Source organism: Oncorhynchus clarkii, chromosome 33 (assembly GCF_045791955.1).
Source record: "Oncorhynchus clarkii lewisi isolate Uvic-CL-2024 chromosome 33, UVic_Ocla_1.0, whole genome shotgun sequence".
Classification (NCBI taxonomy): domain Eukaryota; kingdom Metazoa; phylum Chordata; class Actinopteri; order Salmoniformes; family Salmonidae; genus Oncorhynchus; species Oncorhynchus clarkii.
The window spans coordinates 28,531,643-28,553,614 of record NC_092179.1 but is presented as its reverse complement, the minus strand read 5'-3'; the positions used below and the strand labels follow the sequence as shown (position 1 = coordinate 28,553,614).

The 21,972-nt window shown below is 40.5% G+C and overlaps 2 protein-coding genes across 3 annotated transcripts; both read left to right on the top strand.

Annotated features, from left to right (window-relative positions):
- The first annotated feature begins 208 nt into the window (after positions 1 to 208).
- On the top strand, positions 209 to 9,237 carry LOC139392542 (zinc finger protein 585A-like). Its single transcript, XM_071140587.1, has 7 exons — positions 209 to 348; positions 1,109 to 1,311; positions 1,999 to 2,100; positions 3,834 to 3,914; positions 5,518 to 5,628; positions 5,785 to 5,908; positions 6,126 to 9,237. Exons 1-7 carry the CDS (start codon positions 321 to 323, stop codon positions 8,864 to 8,866), a joined length of 3,390 nt encoding a protein of 1,129 aa, XP_070996688.1. The 5' UTR covers positions 209 to 320; the 3' UTR covers positions 8,867 to 9,237.
- Positions 9,238 to 9,677: 440 nt separating this feature from the next.
- On the top strand, positions 9,678 to 18,142 carry LOC139392543 (zinc finger protein 11-like). Of its 2 annotated transcripts, none has more exons than XM_071140588.1 (7): positions 9,678 to 9,847; positions 13,217 to 13,419; positions 13,696 to 13,794; positions 13,899 to 13,994; positions 14,129 to 14,239; positions 14,396 to 14,519; positions 15,045 to 18,142. In XM_071140588.1, exons 1-7 carry the CDS (start codon positions 9,823 to 9,825, stop codon positions 17,768 to 17,770), a joined length of 3,384 nt encoding a protein of 1,127 aa, XP_070996689.1. In that variant the 5' UTR covers positions 9,678 to 9,822; the 3' UTR covers positions 17,771 to 18,142. The 2 variants fall into 2 exon arrangements, 1 of the variants encoding a protein (XP_070996689.1); XR_011629709.1 differs by having other exon boundaries at positions 9,694 to 9,847; positions 14,203 to 14,239; positions 15,045 to 15,091.
- The last annotated feature ends 3,830 nt before the right edge of the window (positions 18,143 to 21,972 follow it).

Genomic DNA, 21,972 nt, shown 5'->3' with positions numbered 1-21,972 from the left:
ATCAACTTTTTAAATTAATTGTCTAATAAATATAATGTAGCGGTAGAATGAACACGCCCATTAAAATACAGAACAAAGGCATAGCAGTAGGTAGTCGTTTGAGATGTAATAAGTGATTAGGAAAGCCCTATCTGAGTTTAATTTTGAAAAACAAGAAAACCCGGAAACTGATTAAAACAACTTCCGTTTCTCACTGCCTGAATGGTATGTGGAGAGAACGGCAACTCTAGACCGGGAAGTGGGGCATCTAAATCAAATCTAGCTAGCTAACTTTTTTCAAGTATACCTTAGCTTCCTGTTGACTATTGTATGAGGCCGAGATGCAAAGTCAGGATCCATGCGAAAATTGTAAGTTAACGATAGAAATTGTTAACAAATTTGATAACGTAGCTAACGTTAGCTAGGTTTGGTGTGCGTTCGATGTTCAACATGGCGTATGCCGTATCTTGCCCTATGATCCCGCCCTGCCTGAAATGTAGTCCAGGCTATCTGAAATGGTGGCACTGGCAAGTCCACGTATCTGCAATATCGATATGTCTAGACCGTTTCGAAATCGTCCATGACTTTATTTCACGCTATATCGTCAAATCAGCAGTTGCTTCATCCATTGTTGTACTTATTAATGATATGTACCCATTGTTTCTTGAAAAATACAACTTGTATGCCTCATTAGCTAAGTTTTACTGTCGTACACGATGATGTATATAAACCATTGGTCGCACCCCACTATAACCCAAAATATAAGCTTGTTTTATTACAATGTTTGTCAACAATGTAATTGTAAACAAACACTACATAGCCTCAAAACATGACTAAAACTATAATTTTGATATCATGGATAGCTATTTCTATTTGAGTGGTTACATTTCTCCAGCCCCGTCCCTTAACTTTCTACCTTAACATGGGTGGAGAGTCGGGACTCCGCTTTGTCATGGTTTCTACTGCTGGTGGCTGCGTTAAATATCCCATTAACATAACATGTATTTTTACTAACGTTAGTCTAAAGTGTATTCACTTTTTAGCTAGAGCTTGCTAACTTGGGTCAAAATTGCGTGCGCCTAGTCAGGGTAACCATGTGTCGGCTAACAACTTATTTTCCGATTTTAAGGTCCCCCTCTTCTTCTTCCCTCTCTGCGTCTCTTCATTCCACCACTGCGGCTTGTCTCTGCAGCCATGTGGCAAGTGGTTCAACGAGGAGACGTTCAAGATTATGGGATGCTGGAGGAGTTTGTCACCATGGTTACAGAGATTGTGCCAGAGCTTTTGAGTTGCAGTCAGAGGGCCCAACTCATTCTGGGGCTTAGAGCAAGGGTAAGAGATTGGGGTGCAGAATGGGGAAAATAAACATGCGACAAGATGATGATGGTAGTCCTATCCTTTAGCCCAAACATACACCTAGAACTCCTACATAGACCTAGAACTCCTACATAGACCTAGAACTCCTACATAGACCTAGAACTCCTACATAGACCTAGTATTCCTACATAGACCTAGTACTCCTACATAGACCTACATAGACCTAGAACTCCTACATAGACCTAGAACTCCTACATAGATCTAGAACTCCTAGCTATCTATTTGAGGTCTGAGCAGAACTTCTTCCATGTACAGTATGAATTTATATGCCTATCTATAATCAGAAGGCAGTTATTTTGCATCCTTTAGATCACTGAGCAGTCTACAAGAGCATGTTTCCTCCACCTTTAGATGCAGATATTTACAGTTATCATAGTAAACACCACAACAAGACCCTGGGGCTACCCTAGCCTTTAGCTCTGACAAAACAGTGTAGACAGTTGACTCTGGCCTTAGACAACAGAATGGTAATTGACTGAGATGAAAACCCTGAAGCTGATTATCTCAATTGAATACTGACATTGGGCCTTATCTAGGCTATCTTTAATTTTCTCAAAATGTGTCCCAATGAGAACAGAGCAGTGCCTAAGAAGTGTGGGGTTGACCTTTGACCGACTACTGACTGGCCATTTGTCATTTCAGCTGGTTCTGGAGTTGTGTCGCACTGAGCAGACATTAGACCTCACGAATATTCAAAAACACCTGGACAGGATCCGATCCCTCACATCCACTGAGGAAGCAGAGGTGAGTATCTTTCAAAGAGGGATTGGAGGTGAAGAATTACATGCCTATGTCAGTGGGCACACTCACTGATGGGTAAATCCATTTTAATTCAATCACCTTTTTGACAGAACCCCTTTTCATTTGAACAAAACCTTCCATACATATTTGTCCATTGTAGAAGTGCTCAGAAAGGGACTTTTTGGACCTGAATGCCAAAACATTCAAGAGATAAAGGTGCTTAGAGTTGACCTATTTTACATACTCGACCATACCATCGTGTCTTCATCACTAAAAAAGATAACCAGTTGAGATTGATATAATTGAAAAACTTGCAAACAGGTTATTACTATTTTATAGTTTCTTTAAAAAAATGTTTTTTTAATAATCATTGGCATTTTTTAACCATAAATGTAAATGATCTCAAAACACTTAAACTCAGATTCTTTTTTTTATTTTTTTGTAGGTCAGACCCTATCTTACATCAACTGAAGTGTTTGTGTTAAACCCGCAATCGGTTGAGACATAACGTACTCTTAAATACAGGGTGCCATGTTGTGACTGATAAATCAAATTGAATCAAATTGAAATGTCTACTTTCAAATGGTACCACAAAAATGGTTGGAGGTCCACACATCAGAGAATGTTGACTGGAATGAAATATCTGTTGTTTTAAATGATGCTATCAATCCTCCATAGGAAACCTATTGCAATCATAGAAATATGGAAAATAGACATGACCATTTTAAGTTGACATTTGACAGTGGGTGGACCGGCGGTCATCTTTGTGGTAGAAAATTAGAAGTAAACATTTCCATTCAATTAAAATAATGGTGTACCAGCTAACTTGCAGTGGTCTTCGGGGGGGGGGGGGGGGGGGGATTGTTACATTCAATACATTCTATTTCTATGATTAAAATGACACACACAAGAGCATGTTGTGTCTCAACCGATGGCGGGCTCAACACAAAAACCTCAGATGATGTCGTGACGGCAGGTAGCCTAGTGGTTAGAGGGTTGGGCCAGTAACTGAAAGGTTGCTAGACCGAATACCCGAGCTGACAAGGTAAAAATCTGTCGTTCTGCCCCTGAACAAGCAACCTCAGCCGTCATTGTAAATAAGAATTTGTTCTCAACTGACTTGCCATGTTAAATAAAAAATGTAAAGGTTTAAGCTACAACATAATTTGTATATATATATATATATATATATAACAATGTTTTATTTATTAATATATATTAATATATATATTAATTTTTAAAAATGTAAATACATTTTTTTTTAAATTGACAACCCTTCTTGTAAGCTTTTAAATTATATCAAACTCAACCGTTTATCTTTTCCAGTGATGAAGACATGGATGGGGTATGGAAAATGGGTCAACTTTAAGCACCTTTACCTCCTGAATGTTTTGGCATTCAGGTACAAAAAGTAACTTTCTGACCACTTCTTCCATTGGTTAATATGTATGGAATTTTTTTATTTAAATCAAAACAGATGCTGTCAAAAAGTAATTGAATTCAAAAGGATTTAACCTGATGGCTGACTGGCTGGAGAGTCATTTTTAGGACCAATGAAAAATGATCTATAATGTGCTAACTCCACCCACCCGTGTCACCAGGCGATACCAAACCAATAGGCCCAACCAGACAGTATTGTGTGATTGAGTTGTCAGCTTCAATGATGTAGTAGTTGTGCATGTTTTGTTGCAGTCAAGTGATGCAAGTGATGCATTTTTCATTGGTCCTCCATGCAGGTGGAATTATCTGAATCAAAGTTTGTGGAGCTGGTTAAATCTCTGCTGAAAGACCCAAGTGAAAGGGAGAACTTCTACCAGGTTTGTTTCTCCATTTACAGTTGAAGTCAGAAGTTTACAAACACTTACATTGGAGTCATTAAAACAAATTTTTCAACCACTCCACACATTTCTAGTTAAGAAAATATAGTTTTGGCAAGTCGGTTAGGACATCTACTTTGTGCACGACACAACTAATATTTCCAACAATTGTTTACAGAAAGATTATTTCACTCAGAATTCACTGTATCACAATTCCAGTGGGTCAGAAGTTTACATACACTAAATTGACTGTGCCTTTAAACAACTTGGAAAATTCCAGAAAATGGTATCATGGCTTTAGAAGCTTCTGATAGGCTAATTGACATCATTTGAGTCAATTGGAGGTGTACCTTAGGCCTTGAAATACATCCAGTCTTCAAACTCAGTGCATCTTTGCTTGACATAGTGGTAAAATCTAAATAAATCAGCCAAGACCTCAGGTTCATCCTTGGGAGCAATTTCCAAACGCCTGAAGGTACCACGTTCATCTGTACAAACAATAGTATAAACACCATGGGAAAAAAAAAAAAAAAGTATAAACACCATGGGACCACACAGCCGTCATACCGCTCAGGAAGGAGATGCATTCTGTCTCCTAGTGATGAACGTACTTTGGTGTGAAAAGTGCAAATCAATCCCAGAACAACAGAAAAAGACCTTGTGAAGATGCTGGAGGAAACAGGTACAAAATTATCTATATCCACAGTAAATCGAGTCCTATATCTACATAACCTGAAAGGCCGCTCAGCAAGGAAGTAGCCACTGCTCCAAAACCGCCATATAAAAGCCAGACTACGGTTTGCAACTGCAAATTTGCGACCAAGTTAAAGCTTGGTCGCAAATGGGTCTTCCAAATGGACAATGACCCCAAGCATACTTTCAAAGTTGTTGCCAAATGGCTTAAGGACAACAAAGTCAAGATATTGGAGTAGCCATCACAAAGCCTTGACCTCAATCCCATAGAAAATTTGTGGGCAGAACTGAAAAAGCATGCGCGAGAAAGGAGGCCTACAAACCTGACTCTGTTACACCAGCTCTGTCAGGAGCAATGGGCCAAAATTCACCCAACTTATTGTGGGAAGCTTGTGGAAGGCTACCCAAAATGTTTGACCCAGGTTCAACTATTTAAAGGCAATGCTACCAAATACTAATTGAGTGTATGTCAACTTCTGACCCACTGGGAATGTGATGACATAAATAAAAGCTGAAATAAATAATTCTCTCTACTATTATTCTGACTTTTCACATTCTTCAAATAAAGTGGTGTCCTAACTGACCTAAGACAGGGATTTTTTTTACTATATTTAAATATAGGGGCTGAGTTTTTATATTCTAAATGTTACATCCATGTACAGGACTGCATCTCCAATAAATGAAAGTACAATATTTATATGTTCGAGTCCTTCTCATTCATACATGCTGTATCTCCACCTCCAGGTGTTTGGTTTAGTTATGATTTCTTTGTAGATCAAACAAAAGGCTAAAACTTTCTGCTTTAGGATGTTGATGTGGCTGTATGATGATCTAAGACCAAAGGTAATATCAGTACACATTTTAGCCTAATTATTGACATTAATTATTACATTAATTTATTCTCTCCTAGGACGTGTTCCCTGTGGAATTTGGGCCCAAGTATGACACTGCAATACAGATGCTGATGTTAGAATTCCTTTCCAGACTTGAGAAGTTACTTCCCATACCAGACCTTGAACAGGTAATAAGAATGAATAACACCTTTATCTATTTAGCTTGGGGAATTAGAAGTCAAGAATACCAATCAACAATCAATCATATTTTCATGTTTAAAAAACTGTGTTGGACATGAGCATGTAGTTGTTAATTCTTTTAAACCATGTTCCTCTCTCTCAAGACTGCCACCTTGTTAAGTGCTGTCCCCTCTGCCCTGGAGAAATGTGTACAGTTTGTACCTGACCCCATACAATTGAGGACCCTGCTCCAGTACCACAGAAAACTTGGACATTTGGACTCCATCCGTAAGTATCATACAGATTTATAGAGGATCCATGGCTTGGATTGGTTCTGCAAAAATGTCAAATGATGAGTGTCAGGTAGAGTAATTATGTATAGAAAATATATTATTGGTTATGTTTGTCTGGTAACAGTTTATATTTAAGGCATTGATATAATTATCATATATGCTGTTCAATTTAACCTTCATTTTTTCATTGTCTCCCTCTTTTGCATAAAAAGGAACTCCATCATCCTTTGGTGACTTCATCCTCTCCTCTCTGTCTCTTCCTCCATACGTGCGAGTGGTGACTGCCCCACATGTAGACTCAGATACACAATCAGAAAGCATGAATTTGGAGGGAATGAAAGCAAGAGAGTTGTTGGAGAATCGGACAAAGGAAATCGATGTACTAGTCCCAGCAGATGAAGTTAGAAGATACATAATTACTGAGCCAGATTACGGTATGGACATGGAGTCTGCCGTTGGGGAAAATGACAATCAAGCTGTCACTGGCTTGAATTTACTCAGACCATCACAATTAAAACGAAGCAAAAGGCTGCAGATTAAGAACATGTTTCCAAAACGACGGAAACCTCGAAAGACCGATTCTTCCGGGCGTGCAAACAAACAGCCATCATCCTCCAAGGGTCGGCCTTCCCCAAAGAAGTCATGCAAAAAAGGCCCATTCAGTAAGACATGTGAAGTGTGTGGGAAGACATTCACTCGAGTCACAGCCATGAAAAGGCATCAGCTAACCCACACTGGAGATCTCAAGTTTAAGTGCCTCATGTGTGAAAAAAGCTTCAGGGATGGTCATAATCTGAAGAGACACCAGAGGCGAGTTTGTGAAAAGGAGATAAACATGTTGGATGAAGATGAAAATGAGGAAGAAATCCCACAACCCTCAACTAGCAAATCTCAGATCACATTACTCCTCAAGACTCCCTGTCCACCAGGGCCATCTCATCAAGGAACTCTGGACACTATCACAGCCACTAACACATGCTCTGTGTGTGGGCGGTATTTTGCTCGTACTTCCAGCTTGGTAAGGCACATGAGCTCCCACTCAAAAGAGCGTCCATTTGGGTGTGTCAATTGTGATAAGAGATTCAAGTATTCGTACGATTTGAAAAAACACCAGAGAGAATTGTGTCAGAAAATGACCCAGGGAGATTTGTGTCAGGATGTTGGTCAGAACATGGCACAACAAAAGAGTGGCCTGCAACCAGAGAAGGTCTTTCTTGCCACTGCAGAGAATCGAACCCAGGTAGATTCCAAAACCTGTTATGTCTGTGGTAAGATTTTGACTTGTACCTCACAGATGGAAAGGCACTTGAAATCTCACTCAAAGGCACGTCCCTTTAATTGTGCTATTTGTGAGAGAAGTTTTAAGTACAAAGATACCTTGAAGAAACATCAGGAAATCCTTGGACACGAGGGCATCCTAGAAGACTTGGGTCAGAGTGTGGACCAGCAAGAAGTGGAAGTTAACACAGAGAGTTGCATCAGCCCTCTCACTACCAAGGAAAACGACACTGAGCCCCTTATCACGGCTGCTACTTCAGTGCCGACTCTCAAAGAACCCAAACCATGCACTGTGTGTGGGAAGATTTTTAACCGTGCTTCAGTTATGGCTATTCATATGAGATCCCATTCAGATGAGCGTCCTTATCAATGTGGCAATTGTGAACAGCGCTTCAAGTACATGCACAATCTGAATCAACACCAGAGATATATCTGTAAGGTGAACCGAGAAGAGTCCTCTCAGATGGTAGACCAGCACCAAGAGGAGGAGTCTTGTGAACTGGTGGCTGTTAAGGCTGATACCCCAGAGACATCTACCAGTCGACTACAACTGGTTCACTGGTGTAAAAAATGTGGAAAGTGTTTCGATGACATCTGTAATTTGAAGCAACACCAGGAAAGTTCATGCAAAGAGGAAAAAATAAAGGTGGTCTTCCAATGTGAAAAAAGAAAGGTGGTCTTCAAATGTGATGATTGTGGGAAGGACTTCAAAGGTTCATCATCCCTAAGGACACACAAGCGAATTCACAACCCATTCTATTGCTCTGATTGTGGAAGGGTCCTCCCAAACTCCATTGCCTTTGACAGACACAAGCTGATGCAGCACAAGGAAATCCAGTGTACCATGTGTGAGAAGACCTTTACCCTGTTGGGGCGTCTGAGAGATCACTATCTGCATCAACATAAATTCACAGGACCATACCCCTGCTCTCAATGTGAGAAAACTTTTACCCAGTTAAGATACCTTGTTGAACATGAGAGGGTTCATTCAGGAGAGTACCCTTACCAGTGCTCTGTTTGTCAAGCAAAGTTCAATAAAGCAAATTCTCTAACAATACACAGTAGGAAGCACACAGGAGAAAAGCCGTTCCTGTGCTGGCAATGTGGAAAGAGTTACAAGGATCGTGGAAACCTGTCAATGCATATGGGGACCCACTCAGAGGAGAGACCATTTTCTTGTTCGCAGTGTGACATGACTTATCGGACAAAGATTCAGCTGAATACACACATTGAACAAGTTCATGAGGGGGTGAGATACACCTGTGCAGTCTGTGGAAAGCAGTTTTTGAAAGCTGTGTCATTGATAAGACATGAACTCACTCACACAGGAGAAAGACCATGGCCATGCTCCTATTGCACAAAAACCTTCATCACTGCCAATGAAAGGAGATTGCATGAAAGATACCATACTGGTGAGAGACCATATAAATGCCAAGACTGTGGAAAGTCCTTCGTACAGTTATGTTTTCTGAAAGCACACCAACGACTTCACACAGGAGAGAAGCCATTTGCATGCAGTGTTTGTGACAAACGTTTCAGATTAAATTACCATAGGCAAAGACACGAGCAAACCCATACAGGAAAACAGAAGCCACATGTTTGTGCGGAATGTGGGTTAGCTTTTGCTCAAAGAAAGCGCCTGACTGAACACCAATGCACTCACTCCTTGAATTAATTATTATTATTATTTTTTTAAGTCTAATGTTCCTTTGCATTGTTATTCATTTGAAGACAGTACAGTGGGGAAAGTAGTGAGGGAGACAAATTAGGGGCACAGACAGAAAGAAGGGCAGAGAAGGGTCTTTTGAACCCTCGTCACCAAGTACCACTCTGTTAGACTCAGGCATTTGAGTTCTTGTTGTGTACTAAAACTAAAAACACAGGTTTACACCTCAGGTTTGAATTAATATTCTATTTTTCAGCTTTGTTTCATAATTCTGTGGATAATTTCCATTGCTAATTTGTAGTATGTATAGTAAAGGAGAACGTGTAAACTGTTATTCTCAAATAACCACAACATTGCATTTTGTGATCATGGCAATAATAAAGGAGGACATGAAAATATCCATGTGTGTTTTCACATTTGTAACTTTGGAAAAGATACACTTCACAGAGAAGTCAACCAATGCTTGCAAAAATATCTGTTTTATTAGGATCCTTCGGGATCATTACCGGTTAAACTGGAACAAAATGATTCATTACGTTTGATTTTACTACAAGGTAGGCTAATCCATGGAAAGGTCCTTTGCATGAAGGGTATTCGGCAAAGGCTATTGACATTTTTATTTGACAGTTTCATGATATTTACGCACTTCCCGGTGGATTTTCTTAATTGTAATAATTATCAAAGGGTATGACTAACCAATAGTAAGAGTTCCAGTATGGCAAACCAAGTCAGTAACTGCATTTGCTGGCCAATATGTCTTTCTAATAATGTACAACTTCACGGGGATTTGTTATTCAGAAATTTGTGGGCGGTAAACGCAACCGGAAATTGAACGGACTAAATTCACTGTCACACTGCTACTGAAGATAACGTTTAAAACTTGCAAGCCTTTAAACATAGGAAATCATAGCTGTCACACTTAGCAACATTTCATGTTTTTTGGGTGAATATGGTATGAGGACGAGATGGACGAGAATCCTGACGAAAATGGTATTGTGGATTTTGTTAACTAGGCTTGGTGTGCTTGATGTTCAACATGGCGTATCCTTGCTAGATTTGCATTTGTTGTTCTTTTAGCATGCTAGGAATGTGAGGACTAGTATTTCAGAATCATCCACTGTTATGTTTTGTAAGGGATAGCCTGTTTAATAATAATTGATTGGATAATATGTAGTTATTCAGCACGCTTTGCATTGTAGGATGACATAGAGACCTAACGTTACCTTGACAAGAATGCATTGTTTTTACCCCAAATAAATAATCTGTCTTTTTAAACATATTCGAAACTAATCGGGTGCGCGTTGTTGGCTTGTGCATGTAGTTCGAACGTTTGGGGCATCACCATAGGTTTCATTGTTATTTGAAATCTGCTACATTTTTAGTAAATATTTTAAATATGTATTTGAAGCAGCACTGTTTTATGTTAAATTCAACTTTGAATCGGTTCAGTATTCATTCAGGGTTGCGGCTCATATTAATTTCTTTAGCCCCGCACTGTATGTAGATGCTGAGATTGGGCTCCTTGGGACGTCCTTACCCTTACTTTATTACGTTTCAATTTAAATGGGGTGACGTCAGGTTTGGACGTCCAAAGGGTCCCTTTCATACTGAACAAAACTGTAACGCAACCTGTAACGTTATAGTGTTGGTTTCATGAGCTGAAATAAAGGATCCCAGAAATGTCCCTTATGCACAAAAAACTTACTTCTCAAAAATGTTGTGCACATATTTGTTTGCATCCCTGTTAATGAGCATTTCTTCTTTGCCAAGATAATCTGTCCCCATTACAGGTGAGGCATATCAAGAAGCTGATTAAACAGCATGATCATTACACAGGTGCCCCTTGTGCTGGGGACAATAAAAGGCCACTCCAAAAATGTTCAGTTTTGTCACACAACGCAATGCCACAGGTGTCTCAAGTTGGAGGGAGCGTGCAATTGACATGCTGACTCCAGGAATGTCCACCAGAGCTGTTGCCAGAGATCTAGACCACCTTTACTCCACACACAGAGATTCATACAAACCTCTCCCTTGCCCTCCATTTGACAAATCTGACCATAATTCTATCCTCCTGATTACAAGCAAAAATTAAAGCAGGAAGCACCAGTGACTGGGTCTATAAAACAGTGATCAGGTGAAGCAGATGCTAAGCTACAGGACTGTTTTGCTAACACAGACTGGAATATGTTCAGGTATTCTTCCGATGACATTGAGGAGTACACCACATCCATCACTGGCTTTATCAATAAGTGAATCGAGGACGTCGTACCCACAGTGATTGCACGTACATACCTCAACCATACCTCCCTCATGGATTACAGGCAACATACGGCACTGAGCTAAAGGGTCGAGCTGCCTCTTTCAAGGAGCGAGACTCTAACCCGGAAGCTTATGAGAAATCCTGATATGCCCTCCGAACCATCAAACAGGCAAAGCTTCAATACAGGACTAAGATCAAATCGTACTACACCAGCTCCGACGCTCGTCGGATGTGTCAGGGCTTGCCAACTATTACAGACTACAAAGGGAAGCACAGCCGAGAGCAGCCAGATGAGCTAAATAACTTCTATGCTCGCTTCGAGGCAAGTAACACTGAAACATGCATGAGCGCATCAGCTGTTCTGGATGACTGTGTGATCACGCTCTCCGCAGCCGATGTAATACCTTTAAACAGGTAAACATTCACAAGGCCGCAGGGCCAGACGGATTATCAGGACGTGTACTCCAAGCATGCGCTGACCAACTGGCAAGTGTCTTCACTGACATTTTTCAACCTCTCCCTGACTGAGTCTGTAATACCAACATGTTTCAAGCAGACCACCATAGTCCCTGTGCCCAAGCTCACTAAGGTAAACTGCCTAAATGACTACCGACCCGTAGCACTCATGTCTGTAGCCATGAAATGCTTTGAAAGGCTGGTCATGGCTCAATTCAAAACCATAATCCAAGAAATCCTAAACCCACTCCAATTTGCATACCGCACCAATAGATCCACAGATGATGCAATCTCTATTGCACGCCACGCTGCCCGTTCACACCTAGACAAAAGGAACACCTATGTGAGAGTGCTATTCATTGACTACAGCTCAGATTTTCAACACCATAGTGCCTTCCAAGGTCATCACTAAACTAAGGACCCTGGGACTAAACACCTCCCTCTGCAACTGGATCCTGGACTTCCTTACGGGCCGCCCAGGTGGTATGGGTAGGTAACAACACATCCGCCACGCTGAGCCTCAACACGGGGGCCCCTCAGGGGTGCGTGCTCAGTCCCCTCCTGTACTCCCTGTTCACTCATGACTGCACGGCTAGGCACGACTCCAACGCCGTCATTATGATTGCTGATGACACAACAGTGGTAGGCCTGATTACCGACAAAGATCAGACAGCCTATGGAGAGGAGGTCAGAGACCTGACCGTATGGCGCAAGGACAACAACCTCTCCCTCAACATGATCAAGACAAAAGAGATGATTGTGGACTACAGGAAAAGGAGGACCAAGCACGCCTCCATTCTCAGCGACAGGGTTGTAGTGGAGCAGGTTAGGTGCTTCAAGTTTCTTGGCATCCACGTCACCAACACACTAACATGGTCCAAGCACATCAAGACAGTCGTGAAGAGGGCACGACAAAACCTATTCCCCCTCAGGACACTGAAAAGATTTGGCATGGGTCCTCACATCCTCAATGTTTTACAGTGGCACCACCGAGAGCATCTTGATGGGTTGAATCACTGCCTGATATGGCAACTGTTCAGCCTCCAACCGCAAGGCACTACAGAGGGTAGTGCGTACGGCCCAGTACATCACCGTGGGCAAAGCTTCCTGCCATCTAGGACCTCTATACGAGGCGTTGTCAGAGGAAGGCCCTAAAAATTGTCAGACTCCAGCCACCCTAGTCATAAACTTTTTTTCTCTGCTACTGCACGGCTTCTTCATCTGCGGGATCGTCTGAGACCAGCCACCCAGACAGCTGATGAAACAGAAGTTTTTATGTCTGTAATAAAGCCCTTTTGTGGAGATAAACTAATTCTGATTGGCTGGAAATGGCTTCCAATTGGGTGGGCCTATGCCCACCCATGGCTGCGACCCTGCCCATTCATGTGAAATCCATAAATTAGAACCTAATGAATTTATTTAAATCGACTAATTTTCTTAAATGAATTATAACTCAGTGAAATCGTTGAAATTGTATGTTTTTATATTTTTGTTTAGTATAGCATTTAGACCTCCCCTTCTAACTATACCTAGGATCTATGAATGTATCTGGTCAAGGTGACTACAGTGCAATGGGATAACTTCTTAGCTAGCAAAGACATCTGGGTGGCTTTATTTACAAATTATTTTCCTATTTTTTTTAGGTCCCCCTCTTCTTCTTCCCTCTCTGCGTCTCTTCATTCCACCACTGCGGCTTGTCTCTGCAGCCATGTGGCAAGTGGTTCAGCGAGGAGATGTTCAAGATTATGGGATGCTGGAGGAGTTTGTCACCACGTTGACCGACATTGTGCCAGAGCTTTTGAGTTGCAGTCAGAGGGCCCAACTCATTCTGGGGCTTCGAGCAAGGGTAAGAGATTGGGTTCAGAATGGGGAAAATAAACATGCAACACAATCATTGAGGTTAGTCTCTGACAACAATATTGTTGACTCTAGCATAAACCACCCAGCTGTTAAACATTGGCTGAGATGAAGACCCTGACACTGGTTTCTCAAATACTGCCGTTGGCCTTTAGCTAGGCTAGCTATCATTTTCTCCAAATGTGTCCCAATGAGAACAGAGCAATGCCTACGAAGCGTGTGGTTGACCTTTGCTCTACTCCTGACTGGTCATCTGTAATTTTAGATGGTTCTGGAGTTGTGTCGCACTGAGCAGACAGCAGACCAAGACATTCAGCAACACCTGGACAGGATCCGAAGCCTCATATCCACTGGAGAAGCAGAGGTGAGTATCTTTCTGGGAGGGAGCAAAGGCCTATGTCACTCTAAATGTTGTGTCATTGAGTTGTTAAATGTGATTATTTAATTGTTGTGTGTGTTTTGTTGCAGTCAAGTGATGCAGAGGTGGAATTATCTGAATCAAACTTTGTAGAGCTGGTTGAATCTCTGCTGAAAGACCCAAGTGAAAGGGAGAACTTTTACCAGGTTTGTTTTGCTTATACGGTGGGAAAGTATAAAAGCTTTGCTGGTCTAGGTTTTAGTGGCCTAGTTTTATATTGTTTCAAACCAATATAAATATAGGTATTATTGGCATTTTAGGTGCATTTATTCTCTCCTAGGACGTGTTCCCTGTGGAATTTGGGCCCAAGTATGACACTGCAATACAGATGCTGATGTTAGAATTCCTTTCCAGACTTGAGAAGTTACTTCCCATACCAGACCTTGAACAGGTAATAAGAATGAATAACACCTTTATTTAATCAGCTTGGGGAATTAGAAGTCAAGAATACCAATCAGTAATATTTTTCACTTTTAAACAAAGAAACTCAGTGTGAAATGAGTTTGTCGTGGGTTAATGATTTTAAACCATGCTCCTCTCTCTCAAGACTGCCTCCTTGTTAAGTGCTGTCCCCTCTGCCCTGGAGAAATGTGTACAGTTTGTACCTGACCCCATACAATTGAGGACCCTGCTCCAGTACCACAGAAAACTTGGACATTTGGACTCCATCCGTAAGTATCATACAGTGTTCTAGATTGGTTGTGCCAAAATTGCAATTATAAATGGGGTAGTTTGGGTCTTGGATGCTGATTGGTTGATACTGAATTTCAGCCATGTGTATATCAAACAATTTGCCACAGGTATGATGTATAAATACTTGTTTACTGCTCTAATTACGTTGGTAACCAGTTTATATTAGCAATAAGGCACATTTTTTGGGGTGTATGGCCAATATACTACTGCTAAGGGCTGTATACAGGCACTCCACATTGCGTCGTGCTTAGGGACAGCCCTTAGCCGTGGTATATTGGCCATATACCACACCCCCTCGGCCTTATGCTTAAATGTATCACACGCCCTCTGCCTTATTACTTGAATGATGTGTCAAGTAGAACAAATGTGACTTTTATCGGTAAAAGTTTATATTTGGGGCATTTACATAATTTGCATGTATGATGTTAGTCAACTACTGTTGCAAAAAAAGTGAATTCACAGTGGAACATTTTTGTCATTGTCTCCCTCTTTTGCATAAAAAGGAACTCCATCGTCCTTTGGTGACTTCATCCTCTCCTCTCTGTCTCTTCCTCCATATGTGCGAGTGGTGACTGCCCCAGATGTAGACTCAGATACACAATCAGAAAGCATGAATTTGGAGGGACTGGAAGCAAGAGAGTTGTTGGAGAATCGGACAAAGGAAATCGATGTACTAGTCCCAGCAGATGAAGTTAGAAGATTCATAATTACTGAGCCAGATTACGGTATGAACATGGAGTCTGCCGTTGGGGAAAATGACAATCAAGCTGTCACTGGCTTGAATTTACTCAGACCATCACAATTAAAACGGAGCAAAAGGCTGCAGATTAAGGAAATGTGTTCAATAGGTAGAAAACCTAAAAAAACTGGGCTTGCAAATAGACAGCCATCATCCTCCAAGGTGTGTCCTTCCCCAAAGAATTCATGCAGAAGAGGCCCATTCAATAAGGCATGTGAAGTGTGTGGAAAGACATTCACTCGGGTTGCAGCCATGAAAAGGCATCAGCTAACCCACACTGAAAATCTCAAGTTTAAGTGCCACCAATGTGAAAAATTATTCTCGGATGGTCAAAGTCTGAAGAGACACCAGAAGCGAGTTTGTGAAAAGGAGCTAAACATGTTGCATGAAGATAAAAATGAGGAAGAGATCCCACAACCCTCAACTAGCAAACCTCAGATCCCATCACTCCTCAAGACTCCCTGTCCACCAGGGCCATCTCATCAAGGAACTCTGGACACTATCACAGCCACTAACACATGCTCTGTGTGTGGGAGGTTTTTTACTCGTACATCAAGCTTGGTGAGGCACATGAGCTCCCACTCAAAAGAGCGTCCATTTAGGTGTGTCAATTGTGGTAAGAGATTCAAGTATTCATACGATTTTAGAAAACATCAGGGAGAATTGTGTCAGAAAGTGACCCAGGGAGATTTGTGTCAGGATGTTGGTCAGAACATGGCACAACAAAAGAGTGGCCTGGAACCAGAGAAGGTCTTTCTTGCCACTGCAGAGAATCGAACCCAGGTAGATTCCAAAACCTGTTATGTCTGTGGTAAGATTTTGACTTGTACCTCACAGATGGAAAGGCACTTGAAATCTCACTCAAAGGCACGTCCCTTTCATTGTGCTATTTGTGAGAGAAGCTTTAAGTACAAAGACTCTTTGAAGAAACATCAGGAAATCCTTGGACACGAGGGCATCCTAGAAGACTTTGATCTGAGTGTGGACCATCAAGTGGAAGTTAACACAGAGAGTTGCATCAGCCCTCTCACTACCAAGGAAAACGACACTGAGCTCCTTATCAAGGCTTTTACTCCAGCGCCAACTGCCAAAGAACACCCATGCACTGTGTGTGGGAAGATTTTGGACTGTGCTTCTCATTTAGCTACTCATATGAGATCCCATTCCGAAGAGCGTCCTTACCAATGTGTCAACTGTGAGCAGCGTTTTAAGTACAAGCAAAGTTTGAATCAACACCAGAGATATATCTGTAAGGTGAACCGAGAAGAGTCCTCTCAGATGGTAGACCAGCACCAAGAGGAGGAGTCTTGTGAACTGGTGGCTGTTAAGGCTGATACCCCAGAGACATCTACCAGTCGACTACAACTGGTTCACTGGTGTAAAAAATGTGGAAAGTGTTTCGATGACATCTGTAATTTGAAGCAACACCAGGAAAGTTCATGCAAAGAGGAAAAAAGAAAGGTGGTCTTCCAATGTGAAAAAAGAAAGGTGGTCTTCAAATGTGATGATTGTGGGAAGGACTTCAAAGGTTCATCATCCCTAAGGACACATAAGCGAATTCACAACCCATTCTATTGCTCTGATTGTGGAAGGGTCCTCCCAAACTCCATTGCCTTTGACAGACACAAGCTGATGCAGCACAAGGAAATCCAGTGTACCATGTGTGAGAAGACCTTTACCCTGTTGGGGCGTCTGAGAGAACACTATCTGCATCAACATAAATTCACAGGCCCATACCCCTGCTCTCAATGTGAGAAAACCTTCACTCAGTTATCGTACCTTGTCATCCATGAGAGGGTTCATTCAGGAGAGTACCTGTACCAGTGCTCTGTTTGTCAAGCAAAGTTTAATTCAGCAAATTCTCTAACAATACACAGTAGGAAGCACACAGGAGAAAAGCCGTTCCTGTGCTGGCAATGTGGAAAGAGCTTCAAGGCTGCTGGAGAACTGTCGGTGCATATGGGGACCCACTCAGAGGAGAGACCATTTTCCTGTTCGCAGTGTGACATGTCCTACAGAACAAAACTTCAGCTGAATTCACACATTGAACAAGTTCATGAGGGGGTGAGATACCCTTGTACTATCTGTGGAAAGCAGTTTTACAAAGCAGTGTCATTAAAAAGACACGAACTCACTCACACAGGAGAAAGACCATTTCCATGCTCCTATTGCACAAAAACCTTCATCACTGCCAATGAAAAAAGGCTGCATGAAAGATACCATACTGGTGAGAGACCATACAAATGTCAAGACTGTGGAAAGTCTTTCATTCAGTCAGGTTATCTGAAATCTCACCGACGTCTTCACACAGGAGAGAAGCCATTTGCATGTAGCTTTTGTGATAAAAGTTTCAGATTGTCTTATCATAGGTTAAAACACGAGCGAACCCATACAAGAAAAAATAAGCCACATGTGTGTGGAGAATGTGGGTTAGCTTTCGCTCAAAAAAAGTGCCTGACTGAACACCTATGCACTCACCCTGGGAATTAAAATAGACGTTTTTTTTTTTTTTTTTTGGAACTCTGATGTTCCTTTTTATTTTTTATTAATTTTAAGATGGTACAGCAGGGAAAGTAGTGAGGTAGAAGGAAAGTAGGGGCACAGACAGAAGGGCAGAGAAGGAGTTTGAACCCTCGTCACCAGGTATATGTGGACCGGAGTCAAAAGCATTACCACTCTGGCATTTGAGTTCTTGTTGTGTACTGTAATATATATATATATATATTAAAAAACACTGGTTTAACACCTTTTGCTTGTAATAGATTTTTTGTTTGTTGTTCATTTAATCTTTTATTCATAATTCCCTATATAATTTCAATAGATAAATTGTAATGTAAACTGTTATTCTCAAATAACTACAACATTGCATTTTCTGACAATAGCAATAATAAAGGAGGACATGAAAATATCTGATTTAAAAACGTGTGTATTCACATTCATATCTTGCACAGATTCACTTCATACATTTCTGCAAGCGTTGGTTGAATTTTGTATCAGTCATGTGTATCATTCAGGTCAGCATCGCTGGTCCTCAAATGTCCCAGTGACACTGGAACAAACGTATTAATGACTTGATTTAACTGGAAGGAAGGAAGGCTAATCCATAGAAAGGTCCTTTGGGAGGAAGGGTATTTTTTCGGGCATATTGGCTATTTTATATTTTTTATCCGAAAGCTTCATGGAGAAATAATTCATCCAAGTTTGGAATATTTGTGACCTGTTAGCCTTACTCAGGCCTTCTTTAAACCACTAAAACGGTCTCCGCATGGCAATTATTTTGGGCACGTGAGTCAGCAACATGACAGCATACACGAACAGCACAAATGACATACTCATAACCAAATGCAACACCATGGATGCTCCGAGTGGATCACGTTTGTTAAATCAGTGACCTACCTTTCAAACTTGCATTGTGGGGATAAACATGTTCCGACATGCGTCTACGTGTGGACTGCATGAACTTTACAACAACATGTGATCAAAAGTCACGAAGTTTTGACTGCAGTCGACTTCCAATTTTCTGCAGTTGCTCCTCACCAGCTCCTCATCGCCTGCGTTGTGGGAGGCACTGATTTCCTTAAAAAATGTACTATCAGTTTTTTTTCCAACCAGTACGTACCATGGTATTTGGTTTTTGTACTAGTAGCATGTTGTAAAACAAAAGCATGGTAGTTGTTTACAGTGAATTATGATGGTCTGTGCCCCACCGTTTTCCGGGTAATATGACCAAAATCGAAGTAATTTATGATACTCGCATAATGCAACATTTACTACTATAGTAGCTCTGAAATGGCTAAGCGTAAACCTAGTACCCTCTTAAACCCCTTTAGCTCATAGTGAAAAACCACAACACACATGGTCTAGTAGTGTACCCTCTTAAACCTTGGGAGCTGGATAGAGTATGGTGAGAAGAATGACAGGAGTCGGAAACCGTAAACTAACGTATCTCTTCATATGTATATATTTTTATTTATAGAATTGTTTGTATTGTTTTTGGAGATTGTTAGAGGCATGTTAATCTTGAATATAGGCCAATAATACTGCTCAGGTTCTGCAGAACAGCACTTTTTTTTAGGAGTTTTGATATTCTAATATTGTTACGGTACTTGTTGATACTGTTTGTAAGTATCCATGTTATGTACAACGTTATGCACTGAATTTGTATTTGAATGTGAAATGAAAATAAAAATTATTTTTCCAAAAAAAAAAAAAAAATCTCTTCAATAGATTTTTCAGTTTGCTCTCATTCAACTGAATTGGCTACTCTTATACTATTCTAAATAGCCAACATACTAAAAAAAACATGTTTTTAAAAGGTATTAATTATCATATTATTTAATAGATTCTCACCATATCCCTAAAACAGCCATTTACAATGTTTGATTTTGTTACTCTGCAAGAACGTTCGTTGATCCTGTCGCCATGACTACGACAGGCTAGCTGGACTGGAGCGAACTTTAGCCGATTTCTATGTTAACGGGCTTTTATAAATGTATTAAACTATCAAAACATAAAATAACAACAGTTATATCACTACAATCCGTTTAACTTGTGGTTTCCTATCCTATGGTTTACAACTTGCTCACCGTGATGGTAACGTTAAAAATATTTCGTTTATCTGGTGCCTCATCAGTTTTAACTAGTCGATCTAGCGCGAGAGCCTCTGTGGGAGAGCGCGTGAAGCAACCAGTAGAGCGAGCGGCTCCCTCTGCGGGCTGAAACAAGCACAACGCCCCTTGACTATAAATACTAAATTATTACAAAATGCCAAAGATCAGGCTACCATATATCTCACTTTCTCCCACATTTCAGGTTGGCAACACAGGGAACCCAAACATGAGCAAAATACGGTACTATTAATACAGCAACTATTCTCCTTTTTCTTTGATGTTTCAGAAAACTAGGACCAACAAGTAGCCTGCCTCTGACTTTATAAGAAACGTGCCCATACTGGTATATCAATTCATCAATTTAAAGGCCAACCAACCTCTTTTCACATTGGGGGGTTTATTTATTTAATGCATTATATAGCCATTATACCATGGTAACGCACACTTAATAAAGATAGTACCATATATCATTTTTTGGTACCATTCATCATAATTGTGCATTACCATGGTAGAATGTATAATGCAGTTTAACACCATGGTATTTCCATGAGCCACATCTATACCATGGTATAAATGAGGCAATACCATGGTAATATTTAGGTACAATGGCAGTACCATGGTAGTAACATCATACTTCAAGGTTAAAACCATGGTACATTTCCATAATTCAGACAATATCATGGTGTAAGTGAAAGTACCATGATATGAATGAAAGTACCATAGTACTAGCATGGAACATTTTTGTAAGGGAATTGTCAACCGATCATTAGAGTGTTTTTGTTTGACAAATGCGAACGGAACCAAAGACCATCAGGTAGCATTTTAGTCGCGTGGATATAATTATAATTATTTTACATTTTCTATTGCAACAATAATAGCAATATTACACATCAATACTGGGACATTCCTGTGTATACAATAAAATGTTCAAAAATTCAACACCAAGACATCTTTAGATGTGACAAGGCTATGAGACATTAACCGACATGTTAATGAGTTCTAATATATTTTCCAACTTTTTAAGTTTAACAGGTTTGAGGAATATTTGGCCAAGAGAATAATAATGTTAATAAAATAGTTATCGGAATTACAAAGATAAGCATAATGCCATTTAACATCATCAAAGGCAAACATATACAGTGGATATGTACAAATTAATGTGATATTTGAGGCTCTCTCCCCAATTTATGCTTTAAAAAAAAAAAATAATAATCCTTTATTTAACTAGGCAAGTCAGTTAAGAAAAAAATTGTATTTACAATGAGGGCCTACAACTTGATAGCACAATGTACACACATATTTTCAGTATGTGATATGGGGGTTGGAGACATGTTTATTTCAACACCACAAAAAATTACTTTTATAAACAATGACAACACTGCCATGTTGCATGGAGCCTTGCTGATAGAAAACCACATCAATGTCAGACTTTAAACTGTAGCAGATTCACATCCCCTGACTTCACTCCTCGAATTTTCGTCTGCAGACTGTTGCTTCAGCCTTACCACTCATACAAGCCCACATAACACTGCTTTTAAGGGCAGCAAGCACATCCCAGGGGGCATCAGTTCCAATGAAGTGTAGAGAATATGGGAATGGTCATTGATTATGGTGTGGGCTTTTTTCCAGTTTGCTGTTTGTGGAAGGAGCATGACGGGTAAATCCATCTAGTAGGTTACACATGAGGAGATGGAGAAAGAGGGCAATCTTGATTTCAATGCACATCATGTGATCCACATAGTTTATGGTGTACTGTACATGGTTTCAAAGTCATCTTTTTAGGCTGTGTTTTATTGTTGCACATTGTTGACCCTCACATTTAGGGACACATTATTGAGCCATGCCAGACTCTGGGATTTACACACTTGCAGGTGAGTTTCTAAATATGTTTTATGATTATACAAGGGGATTGCTAACTATTATAATAATAATTTTTAGTTGGCACACCAAGTCAATAACCGAACTTGCTGACAAAGATGACTTTCTTAAAAAAATCTATTCCGAATTTTAACTCAATTCACGAGGACTTTTATTCTGGGTGGTGTAAACGCAACCGGAAATTGAACGGACTACGTTCAGTGT